Raw genomic sequence first — 20,423 nt, 5'->3', positions numbered from 1 at the left:
TGAGTCCTGGAGGAACAAATGGGGCAAAGAGGGGAATGAGCAGAAGTGAGTCTTCACGCAAAATCTGGGTGGTTGGAAACCCTAGCTCCATGTCCTCACTCCACTCCAACACCTACTTTGAGTGTGGTTGAGAGTTTTACAGGAAACGAGTCCAGTTACCAGCTCTGAGATAGCCTAGCGTATGAAAAAGAAAAATGTGAAGGGAAAAATTAATTTGTCCTACACCTTCCCCTTTTTAAATCTTAAGTATGACTGGTGTGATGACAAGGGAGACCTCGGAGGCTTTTAGTTGACTGTAAGCTAAATCTGAGTAAACATTTCAGGACTGTTAACAAAGCTCATTTGAAATTGGGCCTTATTGATACAAGCCTAATGTCCAGAGCAAGTGAGGTGACGATCCCAACACTCCACCCCACCCCCACTGGAGCGAACACCTGGAAGGTGTGTGCTCTGTTTTGAGCACCATGCTTTCTTTTCATGCTGGTCCCTGACAACTGGAGAGTGTTTATCCAGAGGTAGATGAAGGAAATGGGGAAAAGGAATTCAAAGCAATGTCATTTGAAGGACAAATGAAGGAATGGGAAGACTTAAGGGAACAAGACAAGTGTCTTGAAATATCTGAAGAGTTGTTATCTGGAGGAGTTAGGCTCACTCATGGGCTCCAGAAAGCAAAGACTGGTGCCTATGGCACACAGAAGATGTAGATTGAAGCTCAACTCTTAAAACCTTCCTAACAAAATGGACTCTCTGGTCCTCTCCAGGGTGTTTCTGTTCATACAGCTGAAGGTTCTTGAGCATAGGGTCCAGACTCCTTGGCAGGGACATGCTGCCTTAGAACCTCTAAGAGCTTAGGTTTCTACTGTGTAAAGATCATACTACAGGGTCAGAGGATAATGCTCACAGGAATCCGATGCCAAAACAAGATACCATGAACTAAACTGTTTTAGAGATGAATGTCATTAAACTTGAATATATCTTAAGCTATGGGTTTGGATCAAGGCTGCTGATAGGTGAAAAGAAAACTTTAAAATGCAAATTAAATCTAAAGTAGTTCAGTGTTTAAACTCAAAGGCAGTACATTTGCTACTTTTAAACTAAAAATGAGCTAAGATTTCTGAGTTTAAAACATATTATTAAGTCAACCTTCACAACAGTTAAACAAAAAGCTTTAAAAATTGTGAAGAAAGAGAAAAGATTTTTTTAAATTTGTGAAGAATTCGGTTAGGGAGAATGGCTGTTGCTACTACTGGCAGATGGCCTACTGTGTTTAGGATATAGTTAAATACATTTCTCCTGTTTAAAACTAAGTGTTCTTTCCTGAGTTTGCTTAGTCCTTCAAACGGGCCTTTAAAACACTAAAAAATAAGCAGAAGTGATTCTTCAGCTACTGCTTTCTGAAATACGTTGAAAAGAGAAAAACTATGAAAATACTATATTTTTCTGCCTTGCAGGGGAATTAAGAATTGGGGGTTAGGATTCCCCAAGTAGAAGTTCTGGGGGTGAAAATTCATCACTTGCATTGACATTGCAAATTTAGGATTTCAACAATACTGTTTTCTTTTCCTTTCACATATCGTCATCCAGTAAAGTAGATCTTCCCCGTCCACGTGTATCAATACTACCAACATGGGTAATTCCTTGAGCACAATGACAGACATCTTTAGCTGGCCTTGGCATCTAGAAGATAGGGCAGGCATTTCCTGTGGTCTTAACTTCATATCAGCCTTCTCCAGACTTCCTAAGATCCACACCTGCTGGTTAGAATTAAGGGTGCTTCCAGCCTCTGAGTCTATCACCAGGGGTGTTGGAATCATCAATCCAGACTGATCTCAAGTAGCATAAGGAGCTGGGGCGCTTTAGCTTCTTATGGCAGCCCTTCCTGATTTTGTTTTCAACTTCTAATCCTTTGGATGTTTTCCATTCTGCAGATACTGAGTTTGTGTGTGAACGGACACTGAAATATTTTCTGGGAATTGCAGGAGGAAAATGGGTAGTTAGCTATTTTTGTAAGTACCATATAATTTCTCCCCTCCTCCCTTTAACACCTCAGAATTGCATTTTGACACCTAACATTTTAACACCTAAGATTTTTGCTGATGCTGAATCTGAATTACGAAAAGGTCTTTAGTGGTAACACTAAATTAGCTTTATCTTTAATGCATAGCTCTTTGTTCAGATAGCTGGTGATGTGGGGGAAAATGTATTTCTTTTTATAACTAATAGGACCTAATCTGCTCCTGGTAATGTTAGCATATGAACTAGGGATTTATTTAATTGTAGGCAGAAATCCATGTGCAGCAGGCACTTTTATAATGTTTAAATTAAGCATCAACGGTGTCTCCAGAAGGAAATCTATTAAGGAGCTGTGGCTTTGTAGAGAGAGAACCTCTATTCAGTGTTATTTCTCCCACACTCTTATGTGAATCACTTCACCATCTACCTCCATGAAAGGAGGTCTTCTGCTCTTGTGTGACCTGTCTTTTCTGTGATCTCTTTAGGGGTGACCCAGTCTATTAAAGAAGGAAGGATGCTGGATGAGGTAGGTACTCTGCTTTACAAACTAATTGGAAAGTCTTGGTGCCATTGAGTCATACTGAGTCACGAAAATTTATCTGCTTCCTGCCTTGCACTACTTTCTGAAGATTTTCCTTGATGATGTGGATCATCAAGAGTTATGCGAGCAGGGACTTCCCGGGTGGTCCAGTGGTTAAGAATCTGCCTTCCAGTGCAGGGGACGCAGGTTTGATCCCTCTTTGGGGAACTAAGATCCCACATGCGGTGGGGCAACTAAGCCTGTGTGCCGCAACTAGTGAGCCTGAGTGCCACAACTAGAGAGAAACAGGCCCACCTAAATCTTACATGCGTACACCTTTGTAGTAAACTCTTTCACAGTTGAAAAGAATCCTTCACATTAATATGCAAATGTACCTGTTTAGAAATCCGATTCCTTCAAAGAGATTTTACTCTTTGATACTGAGAACAGTGAGAGGTAAATAAGATAGAGCGTAGGAGGAGGAATAATTTTAGAACAGCCATCTTAGAGCTGCTGGTGACAACAGATCAGGCAAAATAAAATTAGCGAAAGCAGTTTTAAACTATTATGCACTATTCAGCATATTCATAATTAATTAATTGATGTTTCTGTTGGTTTTAACTTTCATTCAGTGACTTATATTATTGGGAGCCTACTATGTGCTGGGCACCAGGGATACAGCAGTAAATAAGACTGATAGGTCCCTGCTGTGGTGGGATTCATGTTCTGTGGAGGGGAGATGCATAATAAATAAAGATGTGTTTAAAATACCAATAAACACTATGAAGAAATATACAGAACAACAGACTGGCGGTTGACTGGGGACAGAGGTTGACTATTTAGGTAAGGAGACCCAAGAAGGCTTTCTGAAAAGTTTGAGCTGAGACCTAAAAGACAAGAAAGAATCGGCCTTGGAAAATGTAGGGAACAAATGTTATAGGCAGAATAACAAGCATAAAGGTCTTAAGATGGGAATGAGCTTGGTTTATTAAAGAAAAACAGGCCAGTATAACTGGAGAGTTGTAATTGGTGAATCATATGTAGGCAGCAGAGGTTAGACAAGGGGTTGGAGAAGGTCATAGACAAGGGCCAGATCAGGTAGGATTTGGTGTAAGTCGTGGTAAGGAATTTGAATTTTATTCCTAGGGTAATGAGACCTGGAGATGGTAAGAAGAGTTTGGTTTGAGATGTTTGGAAGATAGGACTTACTAATAGGTTAAATTGGAAGATGAGTTAAAGACAGGAATTGGGGTAACGCTTAGATTTTTGGCCTGAACAGTGAAGTGGATGTTAGTGATGTTAATTAGGTAAGGAAGACATGGGGGAGGAGCATCCTGGGAGGCTGGGGAGCAGGAGGCAGGAGTAGAATCAAGAGCTCTGTTTTAGATGCATGGATTTAGGGATTTATATGAGACCTCCGGGTAGAGAGGTTAGTAGGCACAGGGGTACAATCAGGACTATAAATTTGAGGGTCATCTTCAAATAGATGACATGTTTATCACTAGACTCTTCTCACTTACGTGACTAGGAAATATTAAGAGCTCTTTCACCTAATAACAACCTGTGGTTATACCCATGACTTTATTATTCTTCATAATTCTCTTGGCAACAGATGTGGTCTCCCCTGCAATCTGAGTTTCAGTAAGAATTGTTTCTAAGCATTCTTCCCCAGAATTCTCCCCAAACCTCTTACCTCCCTAATCCTATTATTCTTTATTCTCCCAGCCTTGACCAGTCTAAATAGTGATTATGAAAAGCCTCTTACTTTCTTCAGTGTATTAAATGTATATTTTATTATATTGGTTTCATTAACTGTAAATCTCTCAATGGAAATCTGAGAAGCCCTTATTTCTTTAGATGGTAATACACATTGATTTAAGAGATCAGGAATTCTCCAGTTATCTTTATAACAGCACAGTATTAGCAGTTTAAATACTAAGTGAATGTTCTGAGAGGAGACAGATGTTGAAAATTAAAATACATTAAGTCCCAGTGAGGTGAAAAGCCAATTGTTAGTTTCTGCCCGCAAAGATTTGCTTCAGTGAATTGATTTCAGCAGCTGAGATGCTGGTCATTTCATGCAGTCCACCAGAAAAGATGATTTTGGGGGAGGTAGGGTTCAAATTGCCTGGCAATATTTGATTCCTTAAATATGACATATCTCCTCGATTTCCATTGAAGGAGGCTTCTCTTTCTCTGACCCCTGTGGTTTGGGCTTGGTTTCTTTCAGCATGATTTTGAAGTCAGAGGCGATGTTGTCAATGGAAGAAACCATCAAGGCCCAAAGCGAGCAAGAGAATCCCAGGACAGGAAGGTAAAGCCCTCCTCCCCCATGTTGGCAAAAAACCTACCCACCCCTCTGCATTCCTGCCCACTTCGTGGAGATGGTCTCACTCATCTTGTAAGGGGCCTTACAAGATGGCCTCTTACACTGCTAGAATACCAAGTAGGTGCATTCATATAGGTTTTTTTAGTTCTTCCAGCCCAACAAAGTAAATAAGTACAGTCATTCCTCAGTACCCTTGGGGGATTGGTACCAGGACCCCCTGCAGATACCAAAATCCAAGGATGCTCAGGTCCCTTTTATAAAATGGTATAGCATTTGAATGTAACATCCTCCCATATACTTTAAATCAACTCTAGATTACTTCTAAGACCTAGTACAGTATAAATGCTATGTAAATAGTTGCCAAAAAGCAGATTCAAGTTTTGCTTTTTGGAACTTTCTGGAAGAAAATTTTTTTTTTCAAATATTTTCCATTGGCAGTTTTTTTTTCCCAAATATTTTCCACTGGCAGTTTAGTTGAATCTGCGGATGCGGAACTTGTTGGATACAGTAGGCCAGTGGGCCAACTCTATTATCCGATTTATGAATGAGGGAGCTTAGAGGTTTAGAGAAGTTATATAATTTGGGTTTCATTCTAGGGTGCAAATCTTAGCTGATAAATGGCAGAGCTGGGATTTGAGACAGATGTGAATCTAAAACCTTTGCTCTTTCTACTTCATGGTGGTGTCTTTCTCTACAGCAGTGTTGTAAGTGCTGTGAGGTGATGTACCCAGGCTGTCTGTGGAAGCACAGAAGAGAAAGTGATTGATAATCAATAGCTGACATCTGTGTAATATTCACTATATCCAGGGACTGCTCCAAACACTCGACCCTATCTTAACTAATTAACAATTTTACAGCAACCCTGGGAAGCGTGTACTATAATTATGCCTATTTTATAGATGAGAAAATTAAGGCTCAAAGAGGTTGAGTAAATTGCCCGAGCTCACACAGCTAGTTGTGAACCCAACTAGAAGCTGAACCCAACTAGAACTAGTCTGCCTCCAGAATCTGAGCTCTTAATGACAATACCATAGTTTCCTGGCACATTATAGAAGTTTTCACACAGGAGAAAAATTGATTATTCTAACAACTTTACAAATGAAAGACTAGAGGCCCAGGAAGATTCAGTGACTTTCTTCCCAGATCATACTGTAGCAGATGATGTAGCCAAAATTATGTCGTTCTCTCAAGGAGAAATCCAGGCAAGATTTCACACCAGCCTGTCAGGCCTGAGCTGGCTGCTCTTGGGTCACTGACTGAGTGCTTACGCTCCTGGTCTGCATTTCTTCCTTTTTCAAGTGTGTACGTCGTGGTAAGGGCATGTCAGAACATCCACATACGGAGCACCTCCTGTTCCTTTATAGAACTTGAGAGAGGACCAACAGAGGTGATTTTCTAAGGAAAACTGCTTTGGGAGATGATTACGAATCAAGCCCTGGAGCTCTGAACCCTTGGGGTCAGCCCACCCTCACCCTCTGAGCCTATCAAGTAACTTCCAGATGCTAAGAAAAGCTGCTGGCCCTGTTTCTCCTTCTGCCTGCACCTAGGGGAGCTCTGTGTGAGCCAGTCATATGTTTTATTCCGCTGGATATAAGGCAGAATCAGCACCAGACTCTTCCCTCCTTGAAAGGAAATTCCAGCATTTGGAGTTTTGCCCTGCATTTGGGGTGGCAACTGTGGAACGTGCCTGGTCAAAGTAGTGTCATTCTGAAGACACCACGTGTCACTGTAGTGTTTTCTTGTGGAAGAGCAATGTATTTGTAGAGGTGAAACTTCAAATTTCTAATCTCATAACTAGACATCCTCATCAGTGAGTGTCAGCCTGGATGTAAAAATTCCTAATCTTGGGCTTCCCTGGTGGCACAGTGGTTAAGAATCTGCTTGCCAGTGCAGGGGACATGGGTTCAAGCCCTGGTCCGGGAAGATCCCACATGCTGTGGAGCAACTAAGCCTGTGCGCCACAACTACTGAGCCTGAGCTCTAGAGTCTACAAGCCACGACTACTGAGCCCACCTGCCACAACTACGGTAGCCCGCATGCCTAGAGCCCATGCCCTGCAACAGGAGAAGCCACCGCAATGAGAAGCCCGCGCACCACAACGAAGAGTAGCCCCCGCTCTCTGCAACCAGAGAAAGCCCGCCTGCAGCAACGAAGACTGAACGCAGCCAAATAAATAAATAAATAAATTTTTAAAAAAATTCCTGATCTTTTGTACTTTTTGTGTCAACATTTGGCTCCAGCTGGCCACCTGGGGAGAACTTTTAGCATTATGAGCATCTAGGTCCTGCCAACAGGTTGGAGATGCAGTTTATTCATACAGATAGTGAGAATGGCTCAGATGGAGGCTGTCACTTACAACAGAAACAGACTTGTCCTGCTGTCTGTCCTTGTTCCTCTGACTGAGATTGAAATGGGGTGGTGGGGGGGGAGTGGGCATTTCCTAAAAGGCCATCATGTGTTTTTAGCTTTCTGATTTTTCTCTATCCCAGTCTCTCTTATTTGAAGGGAGGTGAGTTCTAGGCCTAGACAATTTTCATTTTAGTGGAATGGGGAGAAAGAAAGAGGGTCAGGAGAACAAAGGTTACCTAAATGGTATGTATCCAGCCAGCTGACACAAATTTAGATTTGTTCTTTGAAATGATAGCCAAGTCCTTCCCTAAGAATTTGTGCCAAAGCATGTGTAAGAATTTGCCTGTCCAACAGAGTAGCCACCAGCCACAAAGCTGTTTACATTGTAATTAACTAAAATTAAATAAAACAGGAAGTTTAGTTCCTCACTCACCCTAACCACATTTCAAGTGCTCATTAGCCACATGTGACTCATGGCCACCTTATTAAAGCAAATATAGAATATTTCCACCAAAACAGAAAGTTCTTTTGGACAGTCTGTTGAGCACTGTAAGTGGAAGAGGTACCTGCAAGGTGCAGTGTGATCTGTGTCTCCTGGAAATTAGGCAGTAAGCTCAGTGAGGAGAGGCAGAACCAGGCTTCCCTTCTAGACTAAAAACGACTTAGGTTGCTGAAGGAACAAGGGCCATTCGTAGAGCAGTGTGAAGGCAGGAACAGATGTTCTGGGACCAGGAGAAAAGGAGCAGGTACGCATAAAATAAACATAGACCTCTCTGCCAGTTAGGGTCAGGGTTAGTATTGATATATATATCAAATCTGGATAAACATCAAACTTCAGCTGATAGTTTGAATCTCTTGCCATCCAAGCCTTTTATTAAACATAAAGGAGGACCAATTTTTTTCTTCTTGTCTCTAACGAGAAGTAAAATTACCTGCAGAGGTCATCAGGGAAGAGCCTGGACCTGATTGGTGGCAAGGTGGGATGCCCAGCCCTTGAATGACAAAGAATGACTACAGAGTAGATCAAATACATACACACATGAAAAAAAGTCTAAAATCCATCAGTGTTTTGGACATTGGGCTGATTGTCTCTGGGAAGTAGCAGCAGAAATTATCAAGTGGTAAAGAAAAGGAAAGTTCTTATGATATCGCTTATATGTAGAATCGTAAAAAAAAGGGGGGGGGAGTACAAATGAACTTATTTACAAAACAGAAGTAGTCACAGATGTAGAAAACAAACTTATGGTTACCAGGGGGTAAGTCGGGGGAAGGATAAATTGGGAAATTGGGACTGACATATACACACTACTATATATAAAATAGACAACTAATAAGAACCTGCTGTATAGCCCAGGGAACTCTACTCAATACTCTGTAATGGCCTATGTGGGAAAAGAATCTTAAAAAAGAGTGGATATATGTAAATGTATAACTGATTTGCTTTGCTGTACACCTGAAACTAACACAACACTGTAAATCAACTATAATCCAATAAAAATTTTAAAATTTTTTTAAAAAAAGGAAAGTTCTTCATTTTTGAGTCTCTATATTGCTTTTTATAAAAACCCATATCTTTTATAACTAATGTTTCTTTTTCTCCACCCCTCTGTCCCTCTCTTCTCCCAGATCTTCAAGGGCTTAGAAATCTGTTGCTATGGACCCTTTACCAATATGCCCACAGGTAAGAGACTGGGAGAACTGCCGAATCCAGCACCAGCCTTTCCCCTACGTCATCATCTTAATGGGGGTTCCCTCATATGGGTGAGATATTCCAGAGGTTATTCTATTTCTCTACCACTCATCAGACAAAACTGCACCAAAATATTAGCCCATGGCAAAAAACTAGCCCTGTGCCCCTTCTCAAGAGCTAGAAGACAGTGAAGAGTTAGGATCTAGGACACAATATGTTCTGTGCTCAGTGGGATAGAGCTGCTCTTACTGCCCTTTGGTCTAAGAAAGGGGGGAAATAATAAGTTAGAGAGAAGATACCTTTTGGGTTTGTAAATGTCAAGAAAGAATTCTGCTTCTCCTAAACCATCTTCATTTGATACAGAGATGAAAGCACAACAGCTGCATAAGCCCTGTGGGCCTGGGGCCCCACATAGGCCCAGAGCAGAAGAAGACTCTTGATGAACATTTTCTAATTAAATTTGACACTGAATGTGATGTTATGTTGAGGAGTGCTATGTGGCTCAGCTCGGAAGTTGTGAGGCGCTGAGGCCCTGGGGTGTGTCTAGATTTGGTTCGTTCTTTTCCAAACAAAGGCTACCCACCTTTGCCTCTGTACCCACTTCTGCCCCCAGGATCAGGTCCTCTTACTCCCCCGAAGTCTGGTCAGGGACAGATGAGTGGCAGCAAGAGAACCTGGCAAAGTAATTTTGCTTCTGTCTTCTTTATCGATTATTGATTGGGTGTTCATAAAATTTCCAAGTGCCACTCAAAGCTTTCTCAGGGTTTTTGTACTTTGGTATAATGAAAACGAGGGTCTCTAGCAGCTATCATTTTGGAGGTGAGTTAACTGACCTCGGTTCACTCAGCCAAACAGGAGCACCTCAGCAATCCTCAGAAATGGGCTGATGGTAAAGAGAACCCAGAGGTGACCAAGAGCCACCCAGTGGTCAGTTCTGCTTTTCCAGGTCCAAGTGGAACATCTCTAAGATCTCTTCTGATTTTTTCAAGTGATTTGATTCCAGCTCAGCATATAGCCTTTCCCCACTGATGGGCTGAGTCTCTGTCCAGGATGACTTGTATTTTTTCTTGACTGAATCAATTATCTTCCCATCTCTTGACATTTACAGTAATTACCACCAAGTATGGTGCTGTCAGTGGCTGTGATTATCAATTACCAACACAGAATTAGGCAAGGAAGGAGGGATGGCGGGTAGGTATTTTTTCAGAGTGTCTTAGCCAGCAGTTCAGCAAATTAATGGAAATGAGATCCTTGATTTTTTTTTTTCTTTCTTTCCAAGTGTTTCCTTTGACTTTCAGACCTTATCTACCAAGTGGCCTTATGGGGACTGATAACCAAAGTAGGTAGCATATCCGTGGCAAATTGACTTAGAATTTGTAGTTTAAGGCCTTTCCGTCCCTTTGGAGCAGAGAAACAGGGACTGTCCCACTGAGAAGTCTTGCTGTAAGCCTTCATCCAGAGGAGTGTGGGGTAGGGAGCCCAGTTAAATATGTAGATCACTGTGGTGATTTTAGGTCTAAATGTCTTATTTAGATCAACTAGAGTGGATGGTGCATCTGTGTGGGGCTTCTGTGGTGAAGGAGCCCTCATCATTCACCCTCAGCCAGGTAAGTGTTTGGTGCCCTGTCAGGGGAGGACACAATATTCTGTCCTGAGGTTAAGCAAGGCAGCACCTTTCAGTCCCTATGAACCCCCCAGTGTAGCCTTAGAAGCCTCACTTCACCCTGACCCTTCTCTGACCACGTACCTGTGCCAGAAGACTCCATCTGTAAGGGATAAGTAAGGACTTGAGAGCTACAAGTATTAAACAGACCCAGGGAAGGCTCTTTCCCTCTGACCCTTCCTTTTTGACATGTGCCCTTCCCCCTCCTTTGTGTAGTTGCCCCCAGAGTAGTCTGCTTCAGCAAACTATCAAGAAATGGTGAAGTGACTGTCGCAAAAGTCCTGCTCTGATACCCTCAATGCTGTTTCCTTTCTGGGGGTGCAGGGTACTCAACCAATTGTGGTCGTGCAGCCGGATGCCTGGACAGAGGGCGGTGGCTTCCATGGTGAGTCTTGCTGTAAGCCTTCATCCAGAGGAGTATGGGGTAGAGGGCCCAGGTTAAGTGTGCAGATTACTGTGGTGATTTTAGGTCTAAATGTCCTGTTTAGATCAACTGGAGTGGATGGTGCACCTGTGTGGGGCTCCGGAAGGCCATAGGCATGTACCTGCATCATATGGGGTGGGAAGAGTTTGATTCAACACAGGTCACCCAGTGCTTGATTAACATAGTTCTCAGCACATTCTAGGTGCTCAATAAATACTTGTTGAATGAACGAATGAATGGCTAAAATGTCCTTTTAAAACTTTTTTGTTGTTTGTTTATTTTGCATTATAAAAGTAGTGCATGAAAAAAAAAAAAAAAAAAGTAGTGCATGAACTGTTTCCACGGGGGTGGGGGGGTGCTTAAATATGAAAATTCATCACATAAAATATAAATGAGCACAAACACAACAAAATAATCCCAGCAATCCCACCACTTGGAGATGATCACCAGAAAATTCTTCCAGGCCTGGGTGTGTACGTATGTACACACATATATTTTATACAAATGTGATCATGCTCATCATACTGTTTTGCTTTTTCACTTAAGATATGGCAAACATGTTTCCACGTCATTAAATTGCAATGCTGTTTTGCTCTCTCTGGTGACTTTTCCTTTAACAGAATGGAGCTTATGTTAATAAAGTTGCCAGAAGCTGTAGGCTTTCACCAGCAGTCAGTCCTCAGGCTTTTGAGTAAGGTTCTATGTCCTGAAGCACTGCTGAAGATCAGTGATATTGCTCCTGCCTAAGTCACTCTTAAGAACTCATCCAACCAGTTGCCCCGAGTAGATTGACTAGAGTCTGGTCTGGGGAAATGTGAATTGACACTAATCTCTGCCTGTGTTCTCTGTCCCCAGTCATCGGGCAGATGTGTGAAGCACCTGTGGTGACCCGAGAGTGGGTATTGGACAGCGTAGCCCTCTACCAGTGCCAGGAGCTGGACACCTACCTGATACCCCAGGTCCCCCAGAGCTGCTGCTGATTCCAGCCAGCCATGTATATAGGGGATAGAGCCAGTCTCTGCAGGACCTCAAGAATGAGCTTAAGAAATGACCCTTTTCCAGGCCCAGGGAAAGGCCTCTTCAGTCCTTCCACAGCCCCGATTCCTAAATATTTTATGTACATCAGCCTGAAAAGAACTTCTGGCTCTGCAAGGGTCCCTTAAAGATTTTCTGCTTCAAGTCTCCCTTTGAAATCTGCCATGAGCACAAAATTGTGGTAATTTTTCACCTGAAAAGAATTTAAAACCATTTAAACCCCACCAATTGAGCAAGATGCTGATTCATTATTTATCAGCCTTATTCCTCGTCCTGGGGCTGTCGGCTTCGAGCTGGAGGCACAGAGTGGTTGGTCTCAGGAGAATAGCTGGTTTCCCTAAATTTGTTTCTCAAAACCCTTGTGTTCTTAAAGTCCAGGAGTCAGATCCTTCAATGGAAGGTGAGTACTTGGGGATCTGTGCCGTGACTTAAAATCAGAACAGTCCTTGGACAGCTCTCAAGTGTTGGAGTGGAGCATTGGGGAGGAAATCCAGAGGCGGTAATGGATATAATATGAAATTTGAGGGTTAATTAGATGAGAGGGGAGTCTTGCTGACCCTGATCTCCAAAAGTCTGGGCTATAGTTGCTGGGTTTCTAAAGAATTTCTTAGCACTGATGTGCTCTGAAACAGCAGAATCTTTTCAAGAACTCTGGTGTCCAAAGGGAATCTTCTGATTCCCCATTAGTGACAAATAAAATGTTTATTGTTGTAGCTCTGATATATAACCCATTCCTCTTGAAATATAAGATCTCTGATATGAATATTTCATGTCTGTAAGATGACGGATCCCACCAGGAAAGAAGCTGTTTGCTTTCCTTGAGGTAATTTTTTTCCCTTTGCTCCCTATTGCTGAACTGTACAGATTCATAAATAATTTTGTTTGCTGAAGGAAGAGAAAGTGTTTTTCATAAACTCATTATCCAGGACTGTTTATAGCTGTTGGAAGGACTAGGTCTTCCTTAGCCCCCCAGTGTGTGCGGGCAGTAAAGACTTGATTGTACAAAATATGTTTTGTAAATGTGCTTTTCACCTGCAAATAAACTTGGTAGCAAACACTTCCACCAAGTATGACTGTTCTGAAGGCTCACACCTGCAGACTTTCTAAGAGCCTTTTCTCACTGTACTTTCATCTCCTCATCTGTAAAACGGGGATAATAATAGTACCTACCTCCTAGGGTTATCAAGGGGACTTCAAAACCTTATTGTATTTGTTTTCTATTGCTGCCATAACAAATTGTCACATATCTAGTGGCTTAAAACTACACCCATTTATTATCTCACAGTTCTGTAGGTCAGAAGTCCAAGTTGACTCAACTGGTTTCTTTGTTTTGGGTCTCATAAGACCAAAATCAAGGTGCCAGCAGGGCAGGGCTGTGTTCCTTCTTGGAGGCCCTGGGGATGAATCTGTTTCCAAGCTCATTTCACGTTGTCCGAATTGTTCCTTGCACTCCTCGGACTAAGCTCTCTGTTTCCTTGCTGGCTGTCGGCCAGAGGTCATCCTTAGCTTCTAGAGGCCACCCACATTCTGGACTCATGACCCCATACCTCCATCTTCAAGGCCAGCAATGGCTGATCAAATCCGTCTCACTTTTGGAATCTCTCTGACTTCCCCTTCTGCCTCATCTCTCTAACTCCTGCCAAAGAAATTTCTGTTTTTAAGGGCTCAAGTGGTGAGATTGTGCCCACCAGGTAATCCAGGGTGATCTCCCTATCATAAGGTCCAGGACCATAATTACAGTTGCAAAGTCCCTTCACAGCATTACCTAGCTTAGTGTTTGATTGAATAACACCGGGGCCAGAAATCTAGGGAGGACATCTTTGGAATTCTGACAACCACTCCTGTTTAACATGCTTAATCCACTGATAACAGTCTGTATCATCTTTTGTTGGTCTTTACTCTGTTCAGAGATTGGAATTCTCTTTGAGGCAAAGAGGATGAAATCCTTGCACAATTCAATACTGCCTTATTTGTAAGGAGGGTGGTGGGTAGGTGAGGGGAGAAGTAGAGAAAATGGAACTAACTGCCATTATTACATTTTTATCTCATTTAGTCTTCATCACAGCTCTGTGAAGTGGGTATTTGTCACCTCATTTGAAGAATAGGAACTGGAAATATAGGATTTTGCTCAGAGTTTGCACAGCTAATAAATGACAACGCGAAGATCCAAACCCATGCCCTTTCCATCCCATCATTCAGCTTTCCACCTGCATCAGTCACTGACCCCAGGTCAGAAGGCACTGGTTCAAGCCTCAAGGGAATTTGGGGAGAGGAGCGGACTGGGAGGGGAACTAGCACTCTCTGGCTTTGTGGCCTGTGGTGAGAGGCGGTGGAAAGCTCCTGCCTCCAAGCGGCACCTCTCCCTGGGAAAGCAGCCCTGGGCAAGGAGATTTACAGGCTTGGATCACGGCTACTTGTTTTGTCCACTCCCATCCAGCTTCCCAGCTTAGTGTTTCTTATCTTTCAGCTGTCAGGACCTGCCAGTTCAGCCTTGCCCACGGGGTGACCTCTCTCGGGGTGACCTCTAGGGGTGACCTCTCTCGGGGTGACCTCTCTCGGGCCCACGCCAGCTTCCTGTCCACCTGGCAGGGAGTCCATAAAGGCAGGCAAGAAGCAAGTGCTTCCCAGTCTTCGGTCAAAAATGTCTCATTTCCAGTGACAAGCCATGGCTTACTGGACCCTGGGGGTAAGCTAGGCCTCATCCTGCTGCCCCCATCACTGATGGGTTAATAGAAAAAGCAACATCTATGTAGTACATCCTGCCTTCCCAGGAATCCTGGGTGAAAGCAGAGACAACTAAGACACATTTAGAAGTTTTCTGTAATTGTCTCTCAAGGTCTCCCAACAAATGTCCACCCAGTCTGTTTTTCCAGCTCTGCATAACCTCTCCTGGAAGTCAGCTTCTGGCCCTGGCCTCAGGATGCTTGGCAGAGCTTAAGAGCCTTATCTGAAGATGGAGTAAAGCTACCTGCTTTTTTGACCTCTGGCTTTAAGATATCCTCCCACTTTTCCATCCCACAGTCTTCAGCGCATTCTGGGCACAGCTGCATTTTGGGAACTAGTTCCTGTACTGCCTTTATCTCATTTCACGAAATGAACTTCTGCAAAGAAGCTGGAAAGAAGGAGAAGAGGAGGGATTATCATGCAGGCGCAGGGAGGGGGGCCTAGAGAAGAGCTCATAGATTATCTCCCTCCCAGAAAATGCAACCAGGATCATCCACAAAGTATCGGCTCAGAAACATGCAGGGGAAGAAGAAAGGAATCAGTGTTGGGGGGTTGGAGCGGAAGGAGCCAGGCTGCCCAGAGTGTATCCTGTGAAGGCTGCGGGGAGCAGATAAGGGCAGCCCCAGACAGGCAGTGAGGAGAGCAGGGCAGGGGGAGGGGGAGCTGCAGATCTACCCGCAGAACCTGAGAGAGAATGGGGCTCACTGGCCAGGGACGGTGGGAGCTTGCTTATCAAGGGCTGTAAAATGGCTGAGCCAGAGGCCCCTGTACCGTACTTCAGGGATGCCTAGCTCCCTCCAACAGGCTTTAAATCTGCCCATACCAAGGAGAAAATTAAAGAAGTGGATCTGGGCAAATAGAAAATTAAGGAGAACTGTGGAGAGCAGGGATTGGGGAGGTACAGGAGGAAGCAGATCCTGAAATGAGTCTCAACGATCAGGAAAATCTAAGTAATGGTTTGAGGGGCTGGAAGAAATGGAAAAACAGGAGAGACTCCCTGCACGTTATGGGGGCCAGCAAACAAGAGCTCTGGAGACCTAGTTTCAGGGCCCCAGAATGATAAGGCAGTTTAACGTGCAGGTTAGGACAGTGATTCTCAAACCATGGTCCCCTGATGGGGAATGGGGTGGGGGGTGGGGGTGGGGGGCAGGCAAAACCTGTTAGATATGCAGATTCCAGGGCCTCACTCCAGACCTACTGAATCACAACTAGGGGAAGAGCCCAGCAGTCTGTGATTCTGAAGCAAGCTCAGGTTTGAGAACCACTGGCTTTAGTGTAAGGGGCTGCTAATTGGTATAAAATGTTACCTACGGTCTATTCTTTTGTCTCTAGGAAGATCTTGGGCCTGTTAAGGAAAACTAAGGTTCCCATGCTGGTGAGTGGTTCTTATCTACAAAGTTGTAGCAGCTAGCTCCAGTTGACTCCAGAATGGCTCTTTAAACAAATACAAAGCAAAGGACAAAGACTAAATTATATTAGCAACCTAGGAGCAGAAGAGCCAGACTGCTTAAAACAACAGCTAGAGGTTTAGGAGGTTTTATTAATATTTAAATTGCAGTGAAACCACAGCTGCAGCTTTTGACTCCAGCATAGAGATATGCAAATGTGGCTTTCCAAAGAAAGGCAATTTCAGACAGCCCTCCAGGTAATGAGAACAAGTAAAACAAATGATTTTATAATTTACCTTTATTGACTGATGGAGATCAAGGTACAGACAATCCTTACTCAGCGAGAGTCGGCCACCCGGCGGGCCCTGTGAGGGGAGAAGAGAAAGCTGGCCTGGAGGGAGAAAAGCAGGGAGACACAGAGTGATGACAGGAAAGGCCCAAGGAGGGCAAAACAAGAGGCAGGTGGGAGATGACTCAATTAAAAAGGAAGAGAAATGGGGTCTGTGGACCATCGATCTTGCCAGCTCTCAGGAGCAACAACAATAATAATAAGCGACTGTCATGTGCCACACTCCTAAGTGCCAGGCGCTATTCCCAACTTACCAATGAGGAAAATGGCACTTTGAGAGGTCAAGCAACTTGCCCAAGATCACACCACAATAGGAGGTGGCAAAACTTTTTTTTTTTTTTTTTTTTTTTTAATTAATTAATTTTTGGCTGCATTGGGTCTTTGTTGCTGCGTGTGGGCTTTCTCTAGTTATGGCGAGCAGGGGCTACTCTTCGTTGCGGTGAGCGGGCTTCTCATTGCGGTGGCTTCTCCTGTTTCAGGGCATGGGCTCTAGGTGCGCAGGCTTCTGTGGTTGTAGCATGTGGGCTCAGTAGCTGTGGCTCACAGGCTCTAGAGCACAGGCTCAGTAGCTGTGGCACACGGGCTTAGTTGCTCCACGGCATGTGCGATCTTCCCGGACCAGGGCTCGAACCCATGTCCCCTGAATTGGCAGGCGGATTCTCAACCACTGCGCCACCAGGGAAGCCCGGTGGCAAAACTTTGATGCAAACAAAGATTTGTGTGAGGCTCAACTGAGCTGGGAACCAGTCCTTGGAAGTGATAACAACAAGGTTAATGACTGAGGGGGCGACTACGTGCCCAGTTTCGTAGTGGACTCTGTGTATGCTAGGGTGTGGAAGGGAGGGAGGAGGCGCTTGCTATTCAATGGGTGGAGCAAGGAGGCCACCGATAACCCTTGCAGAATTGTGTCTTCTGGTTCAGAAGCCCCTTGTGGGCTGTGTGGTGGGCTCTGCCTGCTGTGGAGGCACCTCACGCCTCCCCATGGGGGCCAACAAACAAGAGCTTTGAGACTTAGTGTCGGCACCCAGAGTGCTAAGGCATTTTGACATGCAGCTTAATAAGCAGTGATTCTCAAAGCATGGTCCCCTGATGGGGAATGGGAGTGGGGGCTAACGACGTAGTCTAGGAACTTGTTAGCGAGTTCCAGGGCCTCACTTCAGACCTACTGAATCAGAAACCGGACATGGGGCCAGCAATCTGTGATTCTGAAACAAGCTCAAGTTTGAGAACCACTGGCTTAGTATAAGGGGCAAAGCCTCTCAGGCTGGCTCTTGGGTAGGATTTGGCCAGGTGAAAAGCCAGGAGATTCCAGAAGTCCCAGTTAAGCGCCCCCAACTAGCAGAATTAGGGGGAGGATCCAGAAGAAGATTTGGGAGAATCTTCTAAGGATCTATTTCTCTGACCCACCCAGTCTCCTCAGGCTGTCCCTTCTAAGCCAAAATCCATCCTCACCAGTGCCTCACAGTGCTGTTTCCTTTCAGGCACCCTGGCCACCAAATACGGGGACCCACAGATTTTGCTCACACTCTGGCTTGTCCTCAGTGAGTCCTGCTCTGCCATCTCTGCAGGCCCCAATACTGCCCACCCCACCTCCTCCACAGAGCCCTCCCCACTTCCAGGCCAGAATCTCCCCGCTCTGAGCATCCCAGAAGCTTTGCTTTATTTATGATACTTTCTTCCCTCAGTAAGTTATTTCATACATACTCTATTGTCTCTATTTGACTAGAAGGTCCTTATGGGTAGGATTAGTATCATTTTATCTTTGTTATAACCCAGCTCTGTTCCTGGCAGACACCTTGTTGGGTACTCAATGAATATTTGCTGAATTCAAGAGTTAAAGAATGAATGAATGGACGCATTGAGTAAAGGCCTTATCCAGCTGCTAGCCCCACCCTCAAGAACTTTAGTCCTGGAAAACAAGCCATGTTCTGCCACTGAGAGTGCTAATTCCTTTCAATCCCTCCCACCCGTTTTTCTAGTACCCAAATTTACTCCAAAACCAGTACCAGAGATCTAAACGTCCAAGAATCACTCTTCCTCTTCTAAGCCCACACCTTCAGATTTCCTCCTTGATTCTCTTTTGCCTATCATGAAGCCTACTGCTTTGTGATGAATCAAACCAACACCCACGCAGACAGAGAAGGTGTTTCCCCTCTCCATGTGTCCTCCAGCAGGGCCTCCTCCAGGCTAGATACTCAAGATAGATAAACTGCTATGTCGCCATCACTGGAGAAATAATTAGGATGCTCATGATAATCTCTTTGCAAGTTCAAAGCCCTGGCACAACCATTATTTCTCTCTCCTTGCTTGTTCCCTAGGAGGCCACTAGGGTAGAGATTGTTATCCCCACTTTATAGGTAATAAAACTGAGGTCCACGGGAATTCCCTGGCGGTCCAGTTGTTGGGACTTGGCATGCTTTCCACTGCCGACGGCCTGGGTCCAGTTCCTGTTTGGGGAACTAAGATCCCGTGAGCCGAGCCGCACAGCAAAAAAAAACAAAAGCAAAAACAAAACAGGTCCAGGACCTGGTCAAAGGTCACCCAGTGAATTGATGGCAGACCTGGAGCTGACTAGCCCAGGACTCCCTATTCATTAGAACACAGATGAAAATGCTCTCATTATGGTGTCTGGACTGTGTCTTGTCTGAGAGAGGGAGTGTGGACTCCAGTTGAGTGGGGGTAGGGGCCAGAGAAGATAAAAGAAAGTTTGTGACCCTGTAAAGTTTTTTCTCTGCTATTCTGCAGCAGTTGGCACTGGTTAATTCCAGAAGAGTTTTTGTGGGTTTTTTTGTTTGTTTGTTTAAAGCATTACTACATGTCCCAAATTAGGGAGGAGGGAAAAAGAGATGAATCCAAAGGTAACACAGACACACAGGTAAGCAGATGTTTGCCATCTTTTGAAAACAATCTAAAACCAAATGGCAAGAGAAACTCAAATTACAACTTATGTGGGTCTTCCCAGTTGTTAGGCTATAGGACTTCTGCAATAAACTAGTGCCAAGTGGGTAGAAAATCTTCCCTTGGTGAAGCCTGGGGCTTGGTGAGGAGAGGTCTCTCCTGGAGGCAAAGGGCTTTGGGGGCTGTCTCATGGCGCTCCACAGCTGCCAAGGTGAGACGCCTGCTGGTGGGGCCATCCCTAAGTGCACAGAGACTCTGAAAGCCATGGAAGCCAAGATTTGTGCTGGAACCTCCTCTGGTTTCCAACCAAATGTCAGAAAAATTAAGGAAAAAAAATCTCTACAGCAATTCAAGAGGCCATTTCCTAAAGATGTGGCCCCAGGGCTGTGCTGGGGAAAGCAGTGATGATCTTTCCCTTCCCACCAAAGCCCGAGCTTTCTCCCTGGGCTCCATCCTAAAGAGCAGTCCTTGTCCTCTTCACAGGCCAGCTCTGGGCTTTTCTCAGCCTTTAGCCCAACACCAACCTCCATTACTCCTCGACCCTTTGCTGAGGCCTCCGCAGCTTCCCCGTGCCACTGGAGCTTGTAGGGTGTGGAGACGGGCAGAGGGGCATGATGCCCACGCCCAAAGGGGTGGTGGTTGCACAACAGTGTGGATGCACTAAATGCCACAGAATTGTACACCTTAAAATGGTTCACTTTATGTTATGTGAATTTCACCTTAATTAAAAACAAAAACTGAGGGGGCTTCCCTGGTGGCGCAGTGGTTAAGAATCTGCCTGCCAATGCAGGGGACACGGGTTCGAGCCCTGGTCCGGGAAGATCCCACATGCCGCAAAGCAACTAAGCCCGTGCGCCACAACTACTGAGGCTGCACTCTAGAGCCCGCGAGCCACAACTACTGAAGCCCGTGTGCCACAACTACTGAAGCCCGCGCGCCTAGAGCCTGTGCTCTGCAACAAGAGAAGCCACCACAATGAGAAGCCTGCGCCCCGCAACAAAGAGTAGCCCCCACTCACTGCAACTAGAGAAAGCCCGCGTG

At 44.7% G+C, this 20,423-nt stretch overlaps 1 protein-coding gene across 1 annotated transcript in view; it reads left to right on the top strand.

Moving 5' to 3' along the window:
• The window catches only part of BRCA1 (BRCA1 DNA repair associated), a 61,401-nt gene extending 48,336 nt beyond the window's left edge, over positions 1 to 13,065 (top strand). Inside the window, 8 exon segments of the mRNA XM_036837937.1 lie at positions 1,929 to 2,006; positions 2,499 to 2,539; positions 4,764 to 4,847; positions 8,838 to 8,892; positions 10,435 to 10,508; positions 10,889 to 10,949; positions 11,844 to 11,950; positions 11,952 to 13,065. Coding sequence (XP_036693832.1) covers positions 1,929 to 2,006; positions 2,499 to 2,539; positions 4,764 to 4,847; positions 8,838 to 8,892; positions 10,435 to 10,508; positions 10,889 to 10,949; positions 11,844 to 11,950; positions 11,952 to 11,990 — 539 coding nt within the window. The 3' untranslated portion in view covers positions 11,991 to 13,065.
• Positions 13,066 to 20,423: the final 7,358 nt, after the last annotated feature.

This window comes from Balaenoptera musculus, chromosome 20, assembly GCF_009873245.2.
Source record: "Balaenoptera musculus isolate JJ_BM4_2016_0621 chromosome 20, mBalMus1.pri.v3, whole genome shotgun sequence".
NCBI lineage: Eukaryota > Metazoa > Chordata > Mammalia > Artiodactyla > Balaenopteridae > Balaenoptera > Balaenoptera musculus.
Note: the sequence above shows the minus strand (reverse complement) of the source record. Positions and strands in the feature narration are given on the sequence as shown.